This window comes from Capricornis sumatraensis, chromosome 12 (assembly GCF_032405125.1).
Source record: "Capricornis sumatraensis isolate serow.1 chromosome 12, serow.2, whole genome shotgun sequence".
NCBI lineage: Eukaryota > Metazoa > Chordata > Mammalia > Artiodactyla > Bovidae > Capricornis > Capricornis sumatraensis.
Window position 1 is genome coordinate 35,449,174 of NC_091080.1, and position 22,078 is coordinate 35,471,251.

Here is a 22,078-nt window from a genome sequence, read left to right on the forward strand (position 1 = left end):
ACTTTTATATTTATCATTAAATAATCTTCATTTTCTTTATTTTAGGTAAGTCTTTAGTGGTTTTGCTTAGTTATTGAAGCTTTGAACTTTATTGCTTAGCTATATTAAATATAATTGGCATATGGCTATATGTAAGATGGAATTCCTATTAAAATGTAGATGCTTAAAAAAACCCTTTGGTACATGGAGGAAAATTACATGGTCATATTCAGAACTAAAATGTTACTTATGACTGCATCTGCCAACATCTGCCTTTGTCCAACTTTTGAATAGAGTTGGGTGATTATGGATAGTATGTTTAAAAACAAGCCACAAAATCTCTGTGTAAATGGAGTTATGTAATTTGAAATCTGCACAACCTCACAAAACAGGCACCATGAATGTTTGGACCTAACAGAACATCAAAGCAAGAGGTTATTTTGCATTTCGAAGAGATTGCTGGTAACAAAATGGAATTAGGGAAGTAAACAATTCTGCTCTCTCTGGGAATTAAGCTAGACGATCTACTAGGTGTTTCCAGCTCAGATTTCTTTTCATGAAAAACATTTGCTTGTCATTTGGACGACCTGAATGGCTGACATGCTAAGACTACAATTTAGGGATTTCTTTTGCCTGAGAGCGTTTAAGTCAGGGAGGACATTATGTTTTGCATCTCTGATACTTCAAAGGCCATGATTCAAACTTGCTGATGCCGACCAGGGCTGGATGGCTGCTTCATTAAAGTAGGGATGATGGTGTCCATCTCAGAGGACCACTGGGCAAAGCCACATCCTTGGGGGACATACAGCTGTCCTTGCCCTAACAGCCCAAGTGCAGGTGCCCCCCCCGCCCAAGCCTCTGGATACCTGCCTAAGGGCAGCCCTCACTTGATTGTGGCTGAGCCCTCAGGGAGAGGACTCGGTGTTCCGAGTATGGAGAAAATGTGAACAAACATTTTCTGCCCAGAAAAGACAGCCTCTCCAGAGAGGAGGCTCTGGCTGCCTTTTTTTCTGCCAGAACAGTTAGATCCAAATGATCATTGCTGATACTGCAGCTTAGCTGGCCAAACATCTGCACTTGATGCTGCAGTAAATGAGAAGTGAATCTTTTTCCAAAGGAGGGCAGATGCGGTGTGTGAACGGTAGCCATGCTCCTGATGGGTGGAGATGTGCCTTGCTGTGCGCGAGGTTCATACCGCTGTAGCAAGTACGGATGATCACAGAGCAATAACGGGGGCACAGGCAGGCCTCGATGGGCTGGAAGAATTATTCTGATGGACGTGGAGAACTTCACCGTTCCCTTGAGGCATCTCCTGGCGACTGCCTTCTCTGGGAATACTAGCCTTTTACTGTGGCTCTCTTTTCTGTATCTTATTGATTCCGGTGGAGGGCTCTGAATTAGAATTCTGAATGTCCTTTGATACTATCTTTAAAATAACAGACGTTGTTTGGGATACTGTTTAGAACAGATCCATTTTGTTTGATTGTGGGCTACAATTAAAGAAGTTAAATACTTGCCTGTGGTCACATGCATCCTTTTCTTGATTTGTTGGGTGAAAGATTAGAGAAAGACTATAATAAGGTGAAAGGCTTATTACTGCCTTAATAAGGAAAACTGGACAGAATGCTGACTCTGCACCTGATAAATCTTTCAAAATTGCCACAGGTGAAATGAAATGTTAATGCCCCTTTCAATTATTAATAAAAAATATAAATAGATCTTGTTGGAAACATGGGGCACTGAAAATAAAGTGTTTTAATAGATGTGTAGTTTTTTTGTTCCATTTACTAAAGAACTGCATCTTTAAAGCTTCTGATACATTAAAATGAAGACATAATTATTTTCATAAATGGAATATTTTGCACTAAACACAAAATCTATATTTTTTGGTTTTTAGCACAAAATCTATATTTCTATATTTCATTGTGTTCTGCAGATCAATTTGAATTGCAGCAAACATCAAATATAGAGAATCAAAAGGAAAAAAAAATCTCCTATAATCTTACTACTCGGAGACAGACACACTAATATAGTGTCCTTCCAGACATTTTTCTTAGTACATATTTTTTTCTTCAATAAACATTTTATGCAACCAGTCAGAAGTCTGTCCTCACTTCCCAAATCTAACTCATTTCAATAAATGTAAACTCACATCACCATTCAAACAGTCTATAGCCTCCCATTGTATGACCATACCGTAATTTAATGAACTTTCATTTCCTGGGTGTTTGCCATGTTCTTAATTCTGCAGTAATATAAAGATGTTCTTGTATGTATACCCCTGCATAGTTGCCTGAGTTTTTATTTTATGAAAAATAAATGTTAAGAAATTGATCAACCGAAATCGCAATTATTAATAGTCAGCGGACCAGAAGGGGGAGCTCTCATGTCCTGTGACCATAATTGAGCCCAACAGGAAGAAGAGAGATTCCTCTTCTTTCCTGGCAAGGACTCAGCCAATGAAAAGCCATGGACTGTTTGTTTCCATAGTCCTCCCACTTCCTGTTCCTCTCTGTAAATGTATTTCCTTCCCTTGCCATGTGGGGACTTGGAGGTAACTTGCCGTGGGTACAGACTTCAAATTGTAATTCTCTGCGGATCCTGAATAAATCCATGTTTGCTAGAGAAATATCTGGCAGTCTGTTTGTTTTAGGTCAACATATATTATATTTACACCACAATGTCCTTATTTTTAAAGGCATTTTCACTTTTAATTTTTGTTTTAGGTGTATGAACACCAAGATGGCAGCAAATCGCTGAAGCTGGGTGACTTTGGACTGGCCACCATTGTAGATGGCCCCCTGTACACCGTGTGTGGTACCCCGACATATGTGGCTCCCGAAATCATTGCAGAGACCGGGTACGTGCTTTTCATGGGTTTATTGCAGTGATGTGCTTGCAACATAGTCTGCTTTGAGAATAGATGACATAGTGCTGTGTTCCATCCAGACAGAGCTAGCTATCATCTACTTTTCACTTTTTTTTTTAGCTTGAAAAGTGGAAGCCATTTTTTCTGTTTTCCCAATCAAGTTGCCAATTACTGCAGTCTTGCTTAAGCCTTCCTTTTGGCCTTTATTAAAGGTAGAACAGCCATTATTAACCCCTTAGTAAAAAATATTCAACTTAACAGAGAACCATAGAGTGGTAGTTAACTAGCTTTGGGAGATAAAAGTAACAGACATTGCTGTGTGGGGTGAGTATAGCCCCTGCGGTTACTTCTTCTAGGCTCTCCTTATCCTCCAGTTCCAGTCCTACTTTGGTCCACTTAGCAGCTCATGGACCGTCTGTGCGGCACAAACACCCTCAGGCATCAGAGGGCCGCTGGGAGTGCAGCCAACAGAAATTAAAGAAAATCTCTAGAATCAGGGGAGATGGTAGGGTCGCCTAATGCTTACTAATGACCTAGTACCATATGCCAGGTGCTAAACTCCTTTATTTAATTCTTACTCTTCTGGTAGATGATATAATCCCCATTTTGCATATTAAAAAACTCTGTCTCTGATGACTGATACAAGCTCGTGACAGTAGCTGAGTCAGCATTTGAACTCCAGGTCTAGGTGGGCAAATGGCTCTTTCGGTAAGCCCCATTTCTTGCCGAGGATTACTGGCAGGGTTCTCAACGCTGTCCTTAAACAGAAGGAGGGGGGAAGGGTGGGAGAGCAAGAAGAGACAGCCCTGCCATTTCTTCTCATGAGTGGCACCAGCCCACACCTAGCACTCTAGATAGTATCTTCCCCTGTGACGGCTGGAGGTCGTTTCTACTTGTACTATAGATGCATAGACCGGAAAGGCAGAAATACAGAACAAATGAGAAGAGAAATCCCCAGTGCAGGGTAGTAAGGACTTTATTAATCATCAAATTTGACTGGGAGCCACATCTGTGGCCACGCCTGACCTCCTCCGAGGCACCACCTCAGGCGATGCTCTGGCGGGTGCTCTGATGGCTGCTGGGGAGGAGTGGTGTGGGGCAGAAGATTTTGGTTGTATCCTGAAGACGTTGGTTGGAACTCAGCTGTGCCACCAATTGTGTGATCTTGAGCCAAATTGTTTACACCTCTGAACTTAGGTTTTCTTTCTTATAAAACAGGCAATAATACTTGTCCTGTACAAGTTACAGAGTTGTTGGGAAAACAAAATCAGATAATGTATGCCAGTGCTTTGTAGATTAGAGAATGTCTTATGTGTAATTATTATTTCTAAAATTTGGGAGCTAAATCGCCTCATGGGTCTGTCTCTGTCTTAAATCTGATATAACTAGACATAGAGAATGGACTTACAGAATGGACTTACAGGGGATAAGGGAAGGGTGGGACGAAATGGGAGATTAGAATTGACATATTAATATATACACTACCATGCGTAAAACAGGTAGCTAGTGGGAAGCTGCTGTCTAGCAAGGGAGCTCAGCTCAGTGCTCTGCGATGACCTAGATGTGGGATGGAGGCAAGGTGGGAGAGAGGTCCAAGAGGGGGGAATATACGCATACATACAACCAACTCACTTCATTGTATAGCAGAAACTAACACAACTTTGTAAAGCAATTATACTCTTCATAAAAAATAATTTAAAAAACAAACTTGATATGACTATAATAGGCATTGTTACTGAAACTGTTCACTTACTGATATTTAAATATGACCCTAGCATTACTTTGATTTTTAATCATGTGCCTTAAATTGTCTCTTTTTAAATTATTATTCTTTTCTTGAATTTTGTTTAGCCAGTGAGTTGTATGTTAGTGCTAGTTGTGGCTTTTTAACAATTTTTGCTTGGTTTGCTGTTTGGTTTATGATAGCAGAATGATCCATTTGCCCATGCTCCATGATTTGTCCTGGCCCAACTTTGCTAATGGCGGCGTCACTTACCGTTTCAGATATGGCCTCAAGGTGGACATCTGGGCGGCTGGCGTCATTACTTACATCCTGCTGTGTGGTTTCCCTCCGTTCCGTGGGTATGGGCAGTGATCCTTCATTCAGCACCCACAAGGCATTTGTCCATTCTCTGAATGATCCATTCAGCCTCCATGCATAAAGCAGCCTGTAGCAGGAAAGAACGGAATGCTGTGTTAAAGAACATAACTTTACTACCTTTTGCTTAATAAGGACTTGTTATTTTTTCCATGTTGTGCACGCTAGTTTACATGCCTTCCATAAATCTTTCTCATATAATTTAAAAACTCATTCTTTCTTAATTTGCCAAAGCAGTTCCATACTGACATTTTGAATTGCTTAAAAACACACATTTTACACATTTACGGGGGAAGGAAGGCCTCCAATGCATAAGGATACCATGAGGTGGCATTTTCCTGTGTTTATTCCTGTTATTGTCTTTCGTCTAAACAGAAGTGGTGATGACCAGGAGGTGCTTTTTGATCAGATTTTGATGGGGCAAGTGGACTTCCCTTCTCCATACTGGGATAACGTTTCGGACTCTGCAAAGGTAGGTTTCGGCTTCCAGTGCCTTCCTCTTCCTTTTAGCCTGTGTCTCTGTGCAGTTATTGATTCTGAATCATCCTGTGCGAAGAAACGAATGGTATGGTGAATATGCTTTCTGTGTGTATGTCCGTCGTAATTACTGGCCTCCCCAAGCGCTCCCAGTCTTCAGGTCGTCCACCTCGCCGGGTGCCTCTGCTTCCCTGGCTCATCACTCGCTGTGGCCGCTCCAGCTGCGCTGTGGCAGCCTTCAGCTGTGCTCTGCCCACGCCAGGCTGGCACCCACCTCAGATTCCGTACAGGTTATTGTTTCACCTCTTTCAGGTCTTGGCTTGATGTCATCTTCTCAGTGAAGCTTTCCCAGAACATCTTATTTCCAGCTGCAGCTCTGAACCCCTGCCTGGCTGACGTTACTGTCCTTTGCTTCATATCCCTCTGTAACACTTACACTGTTACCTCCATCTGGTCTACCGTCTAACTACCTGTCTGTATCTGCCTGCCTGCCTAGATATCTACCCACTCCAGTATTCTTAGGCTTCCCTTGTGGCTCAGCTGGTAAAGAATCCACCTGCAATGCGGGAGACCTGGATTCAATCCCTGGGTTGGGAAGATCCCCTGGAGAAGGGAAAGGCTACCCATTCCAGTATTCTGGCCTGGAGAATTCCATGGACTGTATAGTCCATGGGGTTGCAAAGAGTCAGACATGACTGAGCGACTTTCCCTTTCACTACCTAGATATAGATAGGTGGATATATCCTATTTATGGAGTTCATTTTCTAGCTCTCCTCACTAGGATGTAAATTCCATCAAGACAAGGATTTTTGTCTATTGCATTCATTACTATACCTCAGTGCCTAAATAGTGACGTAACTGATACTCAGCGTATACTGAATGAATGGATAAAAGAATGAGGGAATTAAATGATCTGTTAGACAGTCACAGTGAAGGTGCTCAACATGAGTTAAAATGACCAAGAAAGACCCCATGGGGAAGTTATGGTGTGACTTGGACCTGGAAGACAGCCAGGATTTAGACGCGAAAAGGAACAAAGCGTATTGTTTTTGTCATTAAAAGAGCAAGCTCTAAGAAAACTATGAAACTCTTACACAGAGAAATTAGTAGACTCTGAGATTAAAAAAAGAAAACTTTTTAGTTGATTCCTCAAGTATATGTCTCTAAGCATTGACTTAAATTTTTGCAAAACTGATGTTGGCAACTAATTATCTTTTGATTATTCAGTGTACTTGTTTTCTTCTTTGGCTGTATCCTGAGTGTAAGTTCAATTTTAAATCTGACTCCTTAGGCCTGGCCACTTTCCATAGAAAATGGTGCACAGTGGGCCCGAATCTCTCATTTTCTTCAACTATCCAGGAATCGACCTCTGGACATAGGAAAATGTGTGGAGTTGAGAGAAGTGTCCAAGAAGAGCCACAGAGGTGGAAGGAGATGGGATGATAACGGCTGCAGAGGTGGGGGTGGAGAAGTCTTCACCTGTGAGCAGGCTCTTTAGCAACGTGCCCAGGTCCCAGTGCTGTCACTCCGTAACTGGAGGGCAGAGGGCATCTCCTGCACCCCCTCAGCACCCTGCAAAGAGCCTCACACACACAGTAGTCACTTTAGTTAAGTCCTGGCCCAAGTTAGAGAGTACAGGTTGAATCTGTACATCATTGGGAATAAATGATTCCCGCTGTGCCGCAGTACTCAGAGTCTGTGCAGGTGAGGGACCAGATAATACGTTATCTAGCCATTTTGTTGCATGGGAACTTCTAATCCAGAGGAGACAAATGTCTGACAGATTTCATCATTAAACCCCAAGCTGTGCTCTTCTGGTGCAAATAAATTTGAGCTCATGGCAGAGATGCATTAATTTCAGAACCATTCAATAGTTTGTTTCTTAATGGTTCTATTTTACTTTTATTGATTGTTCTGGAAATTTATGAATCATTTTTAACATATTTCCTCTGAATTCTTTGGCTGCTAAAGAACAGTTTCTGTTTTACCAACTGGCTGTTGGCAATCCCGTACGTCTTTCCTCATTCCTTTCTTTCAAACCCAAATATGCTCTTGCAGTTAGGAGAAAAAAATCCATTTTTTCTTTCAGCTGGCAAAGTGAAAAGTTAGTTAAGAGGTTTCTAAAATGTGATTTCTATATTTAAGTAATGTTCGACTCTGTCTTTAAAGTGCAAAATGCTAGACGAAGAAAGGAATATTCATTCTTTCACTTGTCTACTTTATTTCCTTCTACTAAAAACATTTTTATGAAATTAATTTTAAATATTTCACTTTATATTTTTCCCTCAACTACAGGGTGTATGTTTTTAATTCCAAATATTCACCTTTCCTTTAAAAGGTGGCTACAGGTAAGTTGAGTTGATATATTTAAGGTTAGAGCTTTTACAAATGGTTTTCCAAGATAAAAGAGAACCTCTGCATTTGAAAACACGCCATTTTTTACTTTCAGTGTTAGACACAGACAGCATCAAATGTTTCTGTTCACAGGAGCTCATTACTATGATGCTGTTGGTGGATGTCGATCAGCGATTTTCTGCCGTGCAGGTCCTTGAACATCCCTGGGTTAACGTAAGTGACTCCCTCCCTTCCCTGTATTTACTCCTAAACCTCCCTTTCTCAAATCACAACTTTCCTAATGATGTTGCCTCCTGTTTCAAGTGTTGTGTTTGCGTCTGTTCCTCCCCCTCAAACATGCCAGAACAGTTCCAGGATCTCAGCCTTGTTCCACGAGGGCCTCTGATGTATCTGTGCTGACATGTGTTCTCACGGTCCCTTGCACAAAGCATTTCATTTGATTCAGATGGGACTGCCTTCCGTGGGGGTGGGGGTGGGATTGCACATGGTTGCCACCCCAGACCCTGCAACCTACGTTCTCTGGTCCAGATTAGAACTGAGTCCATCAATAAGACAGAGCAGATTTTCTGAGTCAGTGCTGCTTTTGCATCATTTCTAACCAAAAATGCCAGTGACCCAAGGGTCTCTGCACCAGCCCCGGGGTTCTGCAGTGCAGCACTTCTCAAACCTGCCTGTGCTCACAAGTCACCTGGGGGTCTTACTAAAATGCAGATGGTAATGTCGGACATGTGACGCTCTAGATTTCTAAAAGCTCCCAGATGCTGCTGCTGCTATTTGAGTATAAGGATCTGATGACATTCCTTTAGCTGTGAAAGAAGTCTCCAGAGTAGAGTCATTATTTTTTGATTCTCTCCCTCTAACTGATTGATATGGTTTGTTTTGAATCATCATCATAATAAATACTAACAGAGTGTTTAGCTTATAGTGTCTGCCCAGGACCATTTTAAGCATCTCACATAGATTAATTTATAACCCCGTGTGCATGCTCAATCAGTCGTGTCCAACTCTTTGCAACCCCATGGACTGGAGCCCACCAAGCACCTCTGCCCATGGAATTTTCCAAACAAGAATACTGGAGTGGGGTACCATTTCCTATTCCAGTGGATCTTCCCGACCCAGGGATTGAACCTGCGCCTCTTAACGTCTCCTGAATTGGCAGGCAGATTCTTCACCACTAGCACCATCTAACCCAGGGGCAGTTACAGCCCTTATTGACATGTGTGGAAGTCCATTCTTGGGTCTAACGATTCTTGCGGTCAGAACAGAAGACAGACATAGATTTGGGTATAGATGCAGACACAGGCAGGTGTAACATCATCAGTTCATTGATATGAATTTTGCCAGCTGCCTTGAGGGATCTGGCTGTAAAATGAAGGCAACAAAATGTTCCATTGCTCTGAATTACCACTTTGGTGATTGGTTGGGTATGTTTTCCCAAGATAACTAGTGACTGAGGATGAGGTTATGATCGAAAGCACAGTGTTGAGACAGATTCTACCCGAGGTGGACAGGAGCTTGGGGTCCTGTTCATTTTCTGCCACTCTATGGCCATGGGCCTAGGTTCAGCACTTTACACATCTGAATCTGGCTTCTCCCACCCCACAGGGAGGATTTTGCTGTTTTTTTAATTGTATTTACTTATTCTTTTTTCTTGGCTGTGCTGCACTTTCCTTGCTGCACATGGGCTTTCTCTAGTTGCGGCAAGTGGAGGCTGTACGCTCTGGTGGGTGGTACACAGGCTTCTCATTGCAGTAGCTTCTCTTGTTGTGGTGCACGGGCTTAGTTGCCCCGCAGCATGTGGAATCTTCCTGGACCAGGAAACAAACCCGTGTCCCCAGCATCGGCAGGTGGATTCTAAACCACTGGACCACCAGGAAAGTCCTGGGAGGCTTTATATCTATGGAGAATATATAGGAATGTGAGCTTGTGTGGGTATATGGCTAAGATTTGTTAACTGTTTGGACACAGCAGAGCTTCCCAACTGATGTACAGATGTGTAAAGATGCATCCTTGCAGCCCTTGGTGGGGACAGTCAGACAGAGTCCAGGAGCCATTATCTCCAGCTTTACAACCTTAGGATTTACCCCTGTGGTGCTAAGCAAAAGTTCTCCTTTTCCATGAAGCTGGAAAGGTTAGGAACCACCTCATGCAAATCTAATAAGGAGCCTGCAAGAATGGCAGGGTGGGTTTTATTATGCCCATTTTACAAATGAAAAGACAGAGGCTACGAGGGATGACTTTCCCAAGTAGCTGGGCTTGTGACTGAAGCACGATTCGCAACCAGGCATCCTCACTCCAAGTCCTGCACCACGCTGCATCTGCCCCTCTCTCTGTTATACAAGAAAGCACTGTGAATGCCGCAGAAGAGTGCATGCTCTAACAGTTGCTCATGCAAGGTCGCAGTCTTTCCAAAGTGGGTCATGGTGCCTCTCTCTTAGCTGTCCAGGGTGGAAGAGGCACAGGCCAGCTGCAGGCTCTCCTGGTGGCAGCAGTTGTTTGGGACTGATCTGTGTGCTAATTAAAAGCCCATGGTCCTCAAACTGTCACCCTGCATGTTAGCACTGGAAACATTCAGAGTGTGACCACACAGAATACAGTGGAAAATCTGAATTTGAAACACCGCCTTGGAAGGCTCACAGAGAGCCATGCAGGAAAGAGGTTCATAGGTTACAAACATCCATTTTAGATCCGAAATACATTTTCATCAGAGGACCACCACCTGCCAGGCCAGCCCTCCAGGAGCTCAATCTGATAAAGCTTGGCAGTGGGAGAAGGACCACCCCCGCCAGGCTCTGTGGGGAAGTTGGATGGAAAGCTTCCCTGAGGACACAGAGTCAGACCTTCTTCCTGGAGGAGGCTGGGAAGAGACATCAGGCAGTGCCAGCTGAGGCAGGACATGGATGTTTGTTCTAGGAGAACTTTGTGAATGGGAGCAAATTTGTCTTTGTGAATGGGAGGCACATGTGAGGTGCCTGAGATGCTACTGGAAACAAAATAATCCCTCACCCTGATTGCAAAGCGAATGACCCTACATCAATATATTCCAACTCAGTTGGGTAGAGAAACGAAATTAAGACTTCCCTGGTGGCTCAGTGATAAAGAATCTGCCTGCCAGTGCAGGGGACACAGGTTCCATTCCTGATCCGGGAGGATTCCACGTGCCTTGGAGCAGCTAAGCCCGAGCACCACAACTGCTGCGCCAGTGTTCTAGAGACCGGGAGCTGCGACTCCTGAAGCCCACTCGCCCTAGAGCCCGTGCTGCACAACGCGAGAAGCCACTGTGATGAGAAGCCCGCACTCCACAACTAGAGAGGAGCCCCTGCTTGCCGCAAGTAGAGAAAAGCCCAGGCGGCAGTGAAGAATAATTAAAAATAAACACACAAATAAATAAATTTTTTAAATAAAAGGAGGGATAACATTTAAGGCATTATCTAGGAGATTTAAAAATTTTACATACCTTTTAATATAATTCTAACAGATGTTAAATTCTAACAGAAAATAGCAATTTTAGCAAAAAAAAAAAACAAATGTGTAAAGTTTTTGCTTAAGTTTTGAAATTATGTAGTAACTAGTAAAAGAAACTGATTCTTTGTCTCACAATAACAAGTGAAAAAAATATGTATCCAAGTGTTCACAGCCAGCATTTAGTATTTGTTGGGGTCTCTGAGTACAATGAATGAACAACACCGATCGAAATAAATAAATTAGGAATGTAAAAGGAAGCCCAGTTAGCAAGACGTTTTGCATTTGAAGGGTTTTCGTCCTTAATCCAGTTTCTCATACGCCTGTGCTGATCACAGTTTGCGTTTCATCAGTACGTAGCCACAGATGATGGAGTCACTGCCTGCTTCAGACTCCAATGCATGAAAACGAAAAGTGAAAGTGAAGTCGCTCAGTCGTGTCTGACCCTCAGCGACCCCATGGACTGCAGCCTACCAGTCTCCTCCGTCCCTGGGAGTTTCCAGTCAAGAGTGCTGGAGTGGGTTGCCAGTGCCTTCTCCTAGGTGACTATAATGTGGGGCTTCCCTAGTGGTTCAGTGGTAAAGAATCCGCCTGCAGTGCAGGAGATGCAAGTTCCATCCCTGCGTGGGGAAGATCCCTTGGAGAAGGAAATGGCAACCCACTCCAGTATTCTTGCCTAGGAAATTCCAAGGACAGGGAAGCCTGGCAGGCTACAGTGCATGGGATTGCAAAAGAGTTGGACACAACTTAACAACTAAACAACAACAACAAGTTATAATGTGAATCCAAGATAGAGACCCTCTTGTCTAGAGGAAAGGGCAGGTTTAAATAAGTCAAGGGTAGTTACCTAGTCCATGCAAGACTTCCTATCACCTTCCTGGCCTTTAAATTTTTACCTCTTTTTTTTCTCACCTTTCTTTTGAAAAGATACTATCTTGCCAAGATATTCAGAAAGAAAAAAAAAAGAGGAAGGAGAAAAAACCAAGAACCTAGATAATATGTTTTTTCTTCTCTGCTCATAAAATTCAGTACTACCCATACAAAGATAAATAGGCATGCATCTAATTGTTGCTAGAAATTAAGATGAGTCCCCAATTATACAGTAATAATAAATAAAACCACCTGTCTGTATTTGTAAGTTGTAAATGAGGACATGGAATTCTACTTTCCATTTGGGCAGCTTACCCTCTCCTTCCTCCAAGATAGATATTAATTTACTTCACATTTTCTCCCCAAGAGCAGTGTGAACTATGGACACAGAGGATACAAAGGGCTGAGACAAGGGAGTCAGAATCCAGAGATGTCGTCCAGCTGGGAATGGTTAAGAGTCAAGGGCTGTGAAATGGACCCACTATTGGAGAGTGCGCTAATGGACTTGGGATTGCTTAAAACCAAGTCAGGATATTCTGGTAGTGAACCACTCCAGACTGCCACCCTTCTCATAAATTTACAGGTATTATTAATAATAGAGTCTGGCAGTGAGTAGGCCGAGAACCAGATCCGTGATTCAAAAACAAAACTCCGTGAAGGAAGGAAGGTTTCTACAGCACGACCCCTGGAATGGTTTCCCTCGTAGAGAGAGGAATTCACTTCACTGAATGACTTCACGACTGAGCCCCACACCCCTTCAGACAGCTCCTCCCCAACATGAGGAATGGAGAGCAGGAGGCTAGGTCTCCTGCAGACAGCTGGGGGAGTTCATTTTCCATTTTGCAAACTAATTTTGTTCTTGTCAGTTGCAATGCTCTGCCAAGTAGTGGACGGGAATTTCTAAATCAAAAACCACTAACCTCAAACCACAACCAGCCCGTGTCAAACTTCAGAAACTACTCCTGGAGACTACATACCAGAACTTATGGTAATAATACTATAACTATTCGTAGCATACTGCCAGGCTTGTCACGTTTGGGAAAATTCATAGCACATTTTTTGGCACATCATCTATTCAGGATAATGGCAATGAAGATATATATATTTTAAAAATGTATCTTTTTCATGGCCCTATTTATTCTACTGATGCAAGATAGTAAGTTAGCTATATCTCCATCATCAATCTGGATGCCTCAGGTGCAGATTGAGGGCTCTGCAAAGCCAGTTGCTTGTCTTTTAATCCAATTATGCTCAAAGCCTTCAAAATTGATATAGAGACTGCAGACTTTTTAGTTGTGTGTGTGTGCACTCGTGTGTGTGTTGTTCCTTCTCTAGCGGAGACACCTTATTTCACTGGGGGGAAAAAAAAAGCAACCCTGAAAATGTTTTAAGATTTATGAAGTCAGAAGCTTCCCTGACAGCTTGTAAGGTTGTGTCACTACTTTCATTGCTTCAACATGAACTCGTAACCCAAGGGAAGCTGAAACCTTCAGCAGAATTTAAAGCTGGAGGCCTGGACCCCCAGGCCCCAACATCTGAAAGAGTTGCTAGGAGTCTGACAGGGGATTAGGACCAGGACAGAGCCGGGAAATGATCACGAAGCCCACTGTGTGCGTGGTGAGAGAGTCAGCTCTTAGCTGGAAAACAGGCAGGTTAAAAGAAAAAGAAGCCAGGTAGAGAAGTTTCTGGCAAAGATGGCAGTGGTGGGCAAGTGAGGAGATGAGACTGCAGTAAGGCTGATTCTCCCTCGGGAAGTTAAGTAGAGGCTGCTCCCTTGAGTCCCCACTAGCTGTTTCCTTCATGTTTGCACGCACCTGTCACAGGCCCACACTGCGACCCGGGGCACCTTCCTGTCACCCAGGATCAGCTAGGCCTTCCAGCGCTGCCTGCTCCACAGACGTTTCGAGAGCTCAAGGGATCACCTCCCCACATCCCAGCTGAGTGGATGCCCAGTGTCCCTAGACTTAAAAGTTTCGAGTTTCTAACTACATTCCTCTGGGCCCCCGGAAGTGCTCAGCGTCCTGTTTACTGACCTCCATCCAAATTTTTCTCAGCCTCCACTGAGCCCTGCCCACGTGCCCTCTGGTGTCTTCGGCCCCTGATGCAATCCTCCTTACCTTCGTACTACTTTCATCATGGAAAAGCTGACTCACTGAGCCCTTCCATTTAAGAACTCGGGACCTCTGTCTGGAGCTAACACCCTGGATGCCTTTGAATGCCCTTGACAATGCAGCGCAGTGTGGTGGGAAGACGACAGAGTTCCAACCTGGGTCAGGCTTGAGTCAGCCAGTTTCTAGCCCTGTGACCTTGAGCAAAATTTTAACCTTTCAGAGCCTCAGTTTGCTCATCTTCAAAATGGGACTAACAGTGCACAGTGTAGAAGGTAATCTGGGGACTAAGGAGATCCTAGATGTAGAGAGTTAGCACGGGGCCATGTCATGGTTATCTCTTGTCACCTTCCTGCCTTTCTCTGTTAACTCTGCTCGCTCCTTATCCCTTTCTTTCCTTACTGTTTTATAATCTAGTGCTGTGCTTAGTCCCTCAGTTATGTCCAACTCTTTGCACCCCCATGGACTGTATCCCACCAGGCTCCTCTGTCCATGGGGATTCTCTAGGCAAGAATACTGGAGTGGGTTTCCATGCCCTCCTCCAGGGGATCTTCCCAACTCAGGGATCAAAACCAGGTCTCCCACATTTCAGGCAGATTCTTTATTGTCTGAGCCACCAGGGAAGCCCAAGAATACTGGAGTGGATAGCCTATCTCTTCTCTAGGGGGTCTTCCCAACCTAGGCTTCAAATCAGGGTCTCCTGCATTGCAGGAGGATTCCTTACCAGCTGAGCTACCAGGGAAGCTCATTTTATCATCGGAAGCTCATACAAATGGCCTTGCTTTACATAGCCTGGAGCTCTATTAAGAAATTACTGGAGGGACTTCCCTGGTGGTCTAGTGCTTAAGACTTCACCTTCCAATGCAGGGGTTGTGTGTTCAATCCCTGGTGGGAGAGCTAAGATCTCACATGCCTTGGGCCAAAAACCCAAAACGTAAAACAGATGCAATACTGCAACCAAATTCAATAAAGACTTTAAAGATGATCCACATTTAAAAAAATCTTAAAAAGGCAATGGCAAATCCACTCCAGTACTCTTGCCTGGAAACTCCCATGGAGGAGGACCCTGGTAGGCTGCAGTCCATGGGGTCACTAAGGGTCGGACACGACAGAGTGACTTCACTTTCACTTTTCACTTTCATGCATTGGAGAAGGAAATGGCAACCCACTCCAGTGTTCTTGCCTGGAGAATCCCAGGGACGGGGGAGCCTGGTGGGTTACCGTCTATGGGGTCTCACAGAGTTGGACACGACTGAAGTGACTTAGCAGAAGCAGAAGTACCCATATAATTTGGGAAGTGACACTCAGTGAGGTACCACTCCATCTTGCTTCCTCTGTCCCTTCAGGCAGAACCTCAGATTACACCAGAGATAAGACACTTGTAAGACTTTCAGTAAAGACACATCATTTCATTTCATCTCATCAAATGTTTAAATCCTCCTCAGATTCTAACTTAGATTCCAAGGCTCTTGTTTCATTAACCAAAAAAGAAAAGCTGTTTTCCATGTATCTCTGAGTTTGCTCTTGTGTTTAAAACTCTAGAGCCTCTAATCCTAATTCTCTGGGACTGTCCCCCAGCTTCTCTTTCACCTGTTGAGCTGGGAAGTGAATAAAGGGAGGGTGGTCCTCCATGCATCCTGCATTTGCACCCCTCTTAAAGAGCACTGCTTACTCCTCATTGAGACCAAGGCTTCCAACTCCAGATCTTCTGGGCCTCATCCTTGACCAGTCCTCCCCTGCTCTTTCAACTTGCTCGCAGTCTCTCTTCCACGGAAAACTCTTAACTAGAAGGAGAATAGTTGACTAATTGTTTGGCAGACATGCCTTGTGACTTCCCACTCAGGCCCATCTCTGCACCAACATCGCCCCACCACACACACACCTGTCAGGACACTCTTACCAGCAGGGACCTAGTGGGATCCTGGATTCCTTGTGAAGTCGGTGCTCACTGGAAACTCATCCTCTCTCCCCAAAACTCCTTTGGTGTTTCTCGCTGAGCCACGTGGCTACACTGCGTGCTAATAGCTCTTTTCTTACCTTATTGGCCTGTTTTACTGTTTGGCGTGGTGTGTGACCTCTGCCTCCCAGTTAGCCCGGGAGGGTCGGGCAGATGGCAATGCTATCTTTTCCCTGCCTAACCATCCCCAGCACAGCCCTGCACAGAGTGGGGACTGCACACAACACTGTTTCCATTCAGGTATCATCCCACCTTTACTCCAGGCGACCTTCACTTCATATCTCTTTCCACAATACAGAATTTAAAAAAATTTTTGAATTCACCCTGCATCATTGGAAAGCCCCCTTCGTCTAGATTTGATTTCAGATGTGTCTTAATAAGCAGGATAAGTGTTCTCTCTCCTAGCCATTAATAAAGCAGCACAAGAAGGGCATAAATTGAGCATCCACTGTGTGCAGGGCGCTGAGCCAAGACTTGCACTAAAGATTACAGAAAACATGAAAGATGTGGTACAAGAGGGCAAAGATTCAGTTACACATAAACTTACCTGTGTGTGTATATACACACACTCACAGGCACACAAACAAGGTCACCTAACACCAAAGAGAAGAGAAACAGTGCATAATGAAAAAGCATTAGGAGCGTATGGAAGAACTGTTGTAATGAATGGTGCTTAACAGATGGGAAATGTTTTGGAACAGGTGATTAGGACTCAAATTTTGAAGAAAGAGAAGGACCACAGGGTCCATGAGAGCAAAGCCCGTGCCTGTTTTTGGTCACCGTTATTTCTTCATCACTTACTGTAGTGCCCGGCCCATTGCAGGCATGCAGTTACTATTAGCTTAATAAACAAATAGCTGGATGCTGAAAAAAGGAGTAAATCCCATGTGGAGGGACCAGGGAGGAAGCTTGCTGTGCTTGGAAAGCAGCAAATTTATTTTCCTGGGTAGAGCCAAGAAATTCCATGCAAAATTATGGAGAGGAAGTAGGGAAGGAAAATGATGAATGCTGCTGAAGTCTTGCCAGAATTGATAGCAACAATTGTGTATTTATTCATTTATCCCACAAATATTTACTAAGCATCTGCTATGAGCCACGGTACATGCTAAGACCTGGGGATTCTATAGTGCACAAAACACACTTTCTGTCTTCAAGGATCGTGCAGTCTCTTCGGCACGCACTAGTAAATGGTGGCACATGATTTTGACCCTGGTTCTTATTATTCCAACAGTAGTTAGCAAAGGAGAGAAATCAGTCCAATCTTCATTGTAAATGGCTCCGGCAGAGAGCAGAAGCCTTAGTTCAAGTGAGCTCCACTGTGGAGTATGTCAAGGGCAGCAAGGATTAAAAACGTAAGGAAGGGGGCTTCCCTGGTGGCTCAATGGTAAAGAATCTGCCTGCCAATGCAGGAGACACAAGTTCAATCCCTGATCTGGGAAGACCCCGCGTGCCATGGAGCACTGAAGTCCGAGCACCCTAGAGCCCGCTGCTCTGCAACAGGAGAACCCGTCACAGTGAGAAGCCTGCGTGTCACAGCTAGAGAGTAGGCCCCAATCTTCACAGCGAGGGAAAAGCCTGAGCAGCCAAGAAGACCTGGCACAGCCAAAAATAAGACACATAAATGCACACAATTAGAAAACGTAAGGAAGAACCTTCCCCCTGGAAAGCTGCCTGGGATTATGGAGTGGCTGATCAAGTGGCTGTGGAACCAGACTGAGTTTATTTAGGGGTTCCTGCCTGAGCCCAGGTCCATCAGTTTCCTTTGGCTGCAGGAAAGAATTATGGGCTAAGAGAATAAAACTCTTGTGTTAGGGGGGAAAATTTTTTTTTAGATTTTTTTTTTTTTTTGGTTGCCCAGATTAACTTGCTCTTTGACATATGTCTCTAGAGTGATGACTGGAATCAATTTTACTAATAACCAAAAACAGAAAAATTTTATTTAGGGACAAAGTAAGAGGGTGAAATGACAGAGCAAATTAATTTCAGAGCAAATGTGAACATGAGGGAGCCCTTGGAGCAGTACTTCCAACAACATTGTTTAATGAGGGGACACTGGTTGGTTTCTTCCTGAAACATTATGAATTTTAAGATCACTGCCTGTTACTGGAATATCTTGGCCTCATTTCCCATTTATCTCATTTTTTTTCTTCTCCTTTTTTTTTTTTTTATTTCTTTCCTCCAGGACGACGGCCTCCCAGAAAATGAACATCAGCTGTCAGTAGCGGGAAAGATAAAGAAGCATTTCAACACAGGCCCCAAACCGAATAGCACAGCAGCTGGAGTTTCTGTCATAGCAGTAAGCATCTGAAATATCCACCTATAACTTTTTCAAAGCAATCCACCTAAGAGACAGGCATTACTCAGGAGATTCCACCCAGAGACAGCAGAATGGGTCATTTCTTTAGACAGCTCGACCATGGAAAGCACCGGGGGAGGTCTGGGGCTTATATATATATGATGTGTTTTTGCTGATCATTTCCACGGGAGTTGCATCATTATCCAACACCTCCAGGGTGCCTTGCAGTATATATTAATTTCATGATTTATTTTTTAAAGCAGAAAACCTCCCCCACACTGGACTCTGTGCCAATGCAAACTTCTGGGCTCTGAGAAAAAAAGAGTTCCTAGTGTCCTTTTTCCAGGACCTGGGAGGGAAGGGGAGCTGAGACATGGCAGAGAGAGGTTGGAACACTATAGATCTTTGTACAAGACTTAAACGAAGGCCAAAAACATGGCAGGATTCTTACCCACTGAGATTTTCAGTGAAACTGAATTGCTGTGAACACCCAAAGAAATCACGATTTCTTGCTCCTTAGAAATGTCTGTTTTCAAAGTGGAGAGTCTTTTAATATTTACCATTTTGTTGATGCGGCTGCACAAGGCTTTTTTTTTTTTTCTTTCCCTCTGTTCCATACATGCAGACATATACTACACGCAATTTGATAGCAGCTCTAGGCAAAGATTAAATTGGGCAGAGAAATAATGAAACCTCATACTTCCTGGTGTCATATTCCAGAGTAAATATATTCAAGTCCCAGACTACTTGAGTTTTTAATAATTTCCTTTTTTTTCCCCCCAAGTGTGTACATTTTACCAGTGTATTCATTGTGAAATCACTTGAGCTGTTTTTCTTTTCCAAACAAACAACTTAGGCACTGTGTCAAATTTTTAAAAGTTTTTGTGCTACTAAGTACACATCATTCTTGTCAGCAATACTGAATATTTAACTACTTCTACCGGTGTTTTTCTTTCTCTCTCTTTTCTGTTTTTGGTTGTTTCAGAACTCCAGAAAAGAGACAAAGATAAATGAATGACCTATTAGATACAAGCAGTCTCAGATCTGGGTTACTGAATATTTGAGAGGAGCTTCCAGAATTTGCAAGTGGCACGAGGGCATGCATACACTTCCCTGGACTGTTCGCATATCATGATTTTTGACTGAACCCTTTCAGCAGGGAGTTACATGACTATGAGTCAGTGGCTCACGAGCATACTGACAGCGCTAACTAGAATGCGTCCTCTTTCCTGGTGCTCCTCTGTGCTGCTGGGGGTTTAGTATACAAGCCCTTGTTCTGGCCCTATCTCTCTGGTTCTTTCTAAGGAAATTCAGTGTAGAAGCACAGTGTCCTTCCTGTCTTCATCAGTGTTCTTTGTTATCAGCTAACATTCAGTCAGTAATTTTTGAAAGTAACAATCTCATGGTGCTGCTCAGGGAAACCAGACATTCTATCCTCTGCTTTCATCATTCATTCAAGACATAAGTCTATTCCGAAATGTTTGCTTCCACAGTTTCCTTTTGGAATGGACTGCCAGCACGCTTGTCCATGAAAAGAACTGCTTTTCTGCTCCTGCTGAGGGCTTACAATCGCTAGAGAGGGTGCTTTTCCCACCTGTCATTCTGGGGTTTGTTTTCGTTTTTCCTGGCCTTTTATTTTAATTAGTCTTTGGTTAAGTTTGCCTTGGTTGCTCAAGAATGCTTTGTGCACAGTATTCTGGGAATCTTATGGAAATCTTATAATGACTGAGAGCAGGAACTTCTCCAGTGGACAGATAACACAGATAGGAGGGGAAATCCTACTTTCATCAAATATGGATAAATTTTGAAACCTATTCCATATGAGTTTATTAAAACTTCATCTAAGTAGATCTCCCCCAAAACCTTCTGTTAGTATTTGAAGATTAAAAGTCCACTGATACCTTTCTAAATATCATGACTGGACCATTTTGAATGCAATTTAGTATCAGTTTCTCAGTTCATCACTAACATGTTTCCATGGAGACTGTACCAGCTGGTAATAAACTTATAAACTGTAGAATGGGCTGTGTGATGCTGAGTTGTGCATTAGTTGCAAGCTGATTTAATCTCTTTATCCACTACAAAGTTGTGAAAAAAATCATCCACTTAACTCAGGTTCAAAATAATTGACTTTTTAGAGAAATAACTGAAAAAGTGCCTTGTCAAATTCTAAAGCACAATTCATATGTTGACCACTATGATTAATATTTCAAATGAAAGAGAATATGGCTGTAAATTTCAGAGAGTGTTTCAGGAGGCGCTCACGGGCCATGGTCGATGCATGTGTGCATCTTCTCCAGAGTGCTTCTCCCTCATATACATGTCCACACCCTCCACAGAAACCTGAGCTGGGTCACCAGGTACAGGATGGGAGTTAGAACCAGCCAGTTTGACTGCCTTTGTGCTTAGCTTTCAAAATGGCACTGGATAAGTTAATGATGTATGCTCCATATCCATGTTCCCATTCTTAAAGTGCAAAAAATTAGACTCAGGGGACCATCGCCCGGTGAAGGAGCCCTGGCATTAAAAATATCCCAACTCAAACTAAAGTTTAATTGCAAAGGAATGACATTCCGCTGTGAGGCAGAATATAAGTGAGAGGTAGAAGGAATAGCTTTCATAAATGATGCGTTCTATAAAGATCATTTGACAATTTAATAATGAATATAATTATTGGTTCACCCACATGATAGAAATTTCTGTAATAATTACACTGTAATGACTTCTATTTGATAGGTATAGGGGAAAAAGAAACTGATTTCAGCATAGATTTCATTCAGACAGAATTTTTTTCTCATGGGCATGTATGCTTTTCCTAGAGGCTATCAAATGATGTATTTTCTTTTAAACTGCCATGATTATAAGACTATTTTTTTAGAAATTATATGCACCCTTTAAAATTCAAAAAAATATATACTGTCTAGAATGGTGTATCAATTGGCTTATTGTTTTTTTTTTTTCTTCAGAAAATCAGCAATTAAACTATTGGTCTTTAACTGGTAATTCTCTTCCCTTAGTTAAAAACCTCACTGTTAGAAACCTCACTATCTGCTCATACAGGGATTCATGACACTTTTTCTCTCTCAGAGTGACAAAGGAAAAAAGAGCATATTGTCATAACAAACAGACTCTAGTCACAGCTATCATTTATGACATGAGGGTAGTTTAACACGCATCCATGGTTCGAAACCTTAATGTTTTCTGTTCGTGTTGTCATTTTCTTCTTCTCTGCCTCCCACCCCCTACATGATTAAGACCAAAGACAGGACAAATGATAACTTTATATTAAGGTCCTCGAGTTGGCTGGGAGAGTAATTGCCCACTGGAGGCTCCCGGGGATCGCAGGGCCCTTCTCGGAGGAGGAGAGGTGTCTGGCATCTAGGTGAGATGGCGTGGCTGCGTGGAGCCCACTGCTGCCCTTGTAACTGCAACACCCCGTCTCCATTGTTCCCTGCTGCCTCACTACCTTTCCCAGTAGTTGGGGGATTGAAACAAAATCAAACCAAAGAAGCCCAGAACAGACCAGAGAAAGGGAAACAAAAGGTTATTAAAGTGCAATTTATAGACGTAAAATGGAATTAGAGATGACATTTTAACGGTGGACTTC

General features: G+C 43.2%; 1 protein-coding gene across 2 annotated transcripts in view; it reads left to right on the forward strand.

Moving 5' to 3' along the window:
- DCLK1 (doublecortin like kinase 1) overlaps nt 1-22,078 on the forward strand; it is a 335,254-nt gene that overhangs the window by 298,567 nt on the left and 14,609 nt on the right. For both annotated transcript variants that reach the window (XM_068984415.1, XM_068984416.1), the window contains exons 11-15: nt 2,706-2,839; nt 4,853-4,930; nt 5,322-5,418; nt 7,911-7,991; nt 18,358-18,471. In XM_068984415.1, the coding sequence (XP_068840516.1) occupies nt 2,706-2,839; nt 4,853-4,930; nt 5,322-5,418; nt 7,911-7,991; nt 18,358-18,471 (504 nt within the window). The remainder of the gene's footprint in view (nt 1-2,705; nt 2,840-4,852; nt 4,931-5,321; nt 5,419-7,910; nt 7,992-18,357; nt 18,472-22,078) is intronic.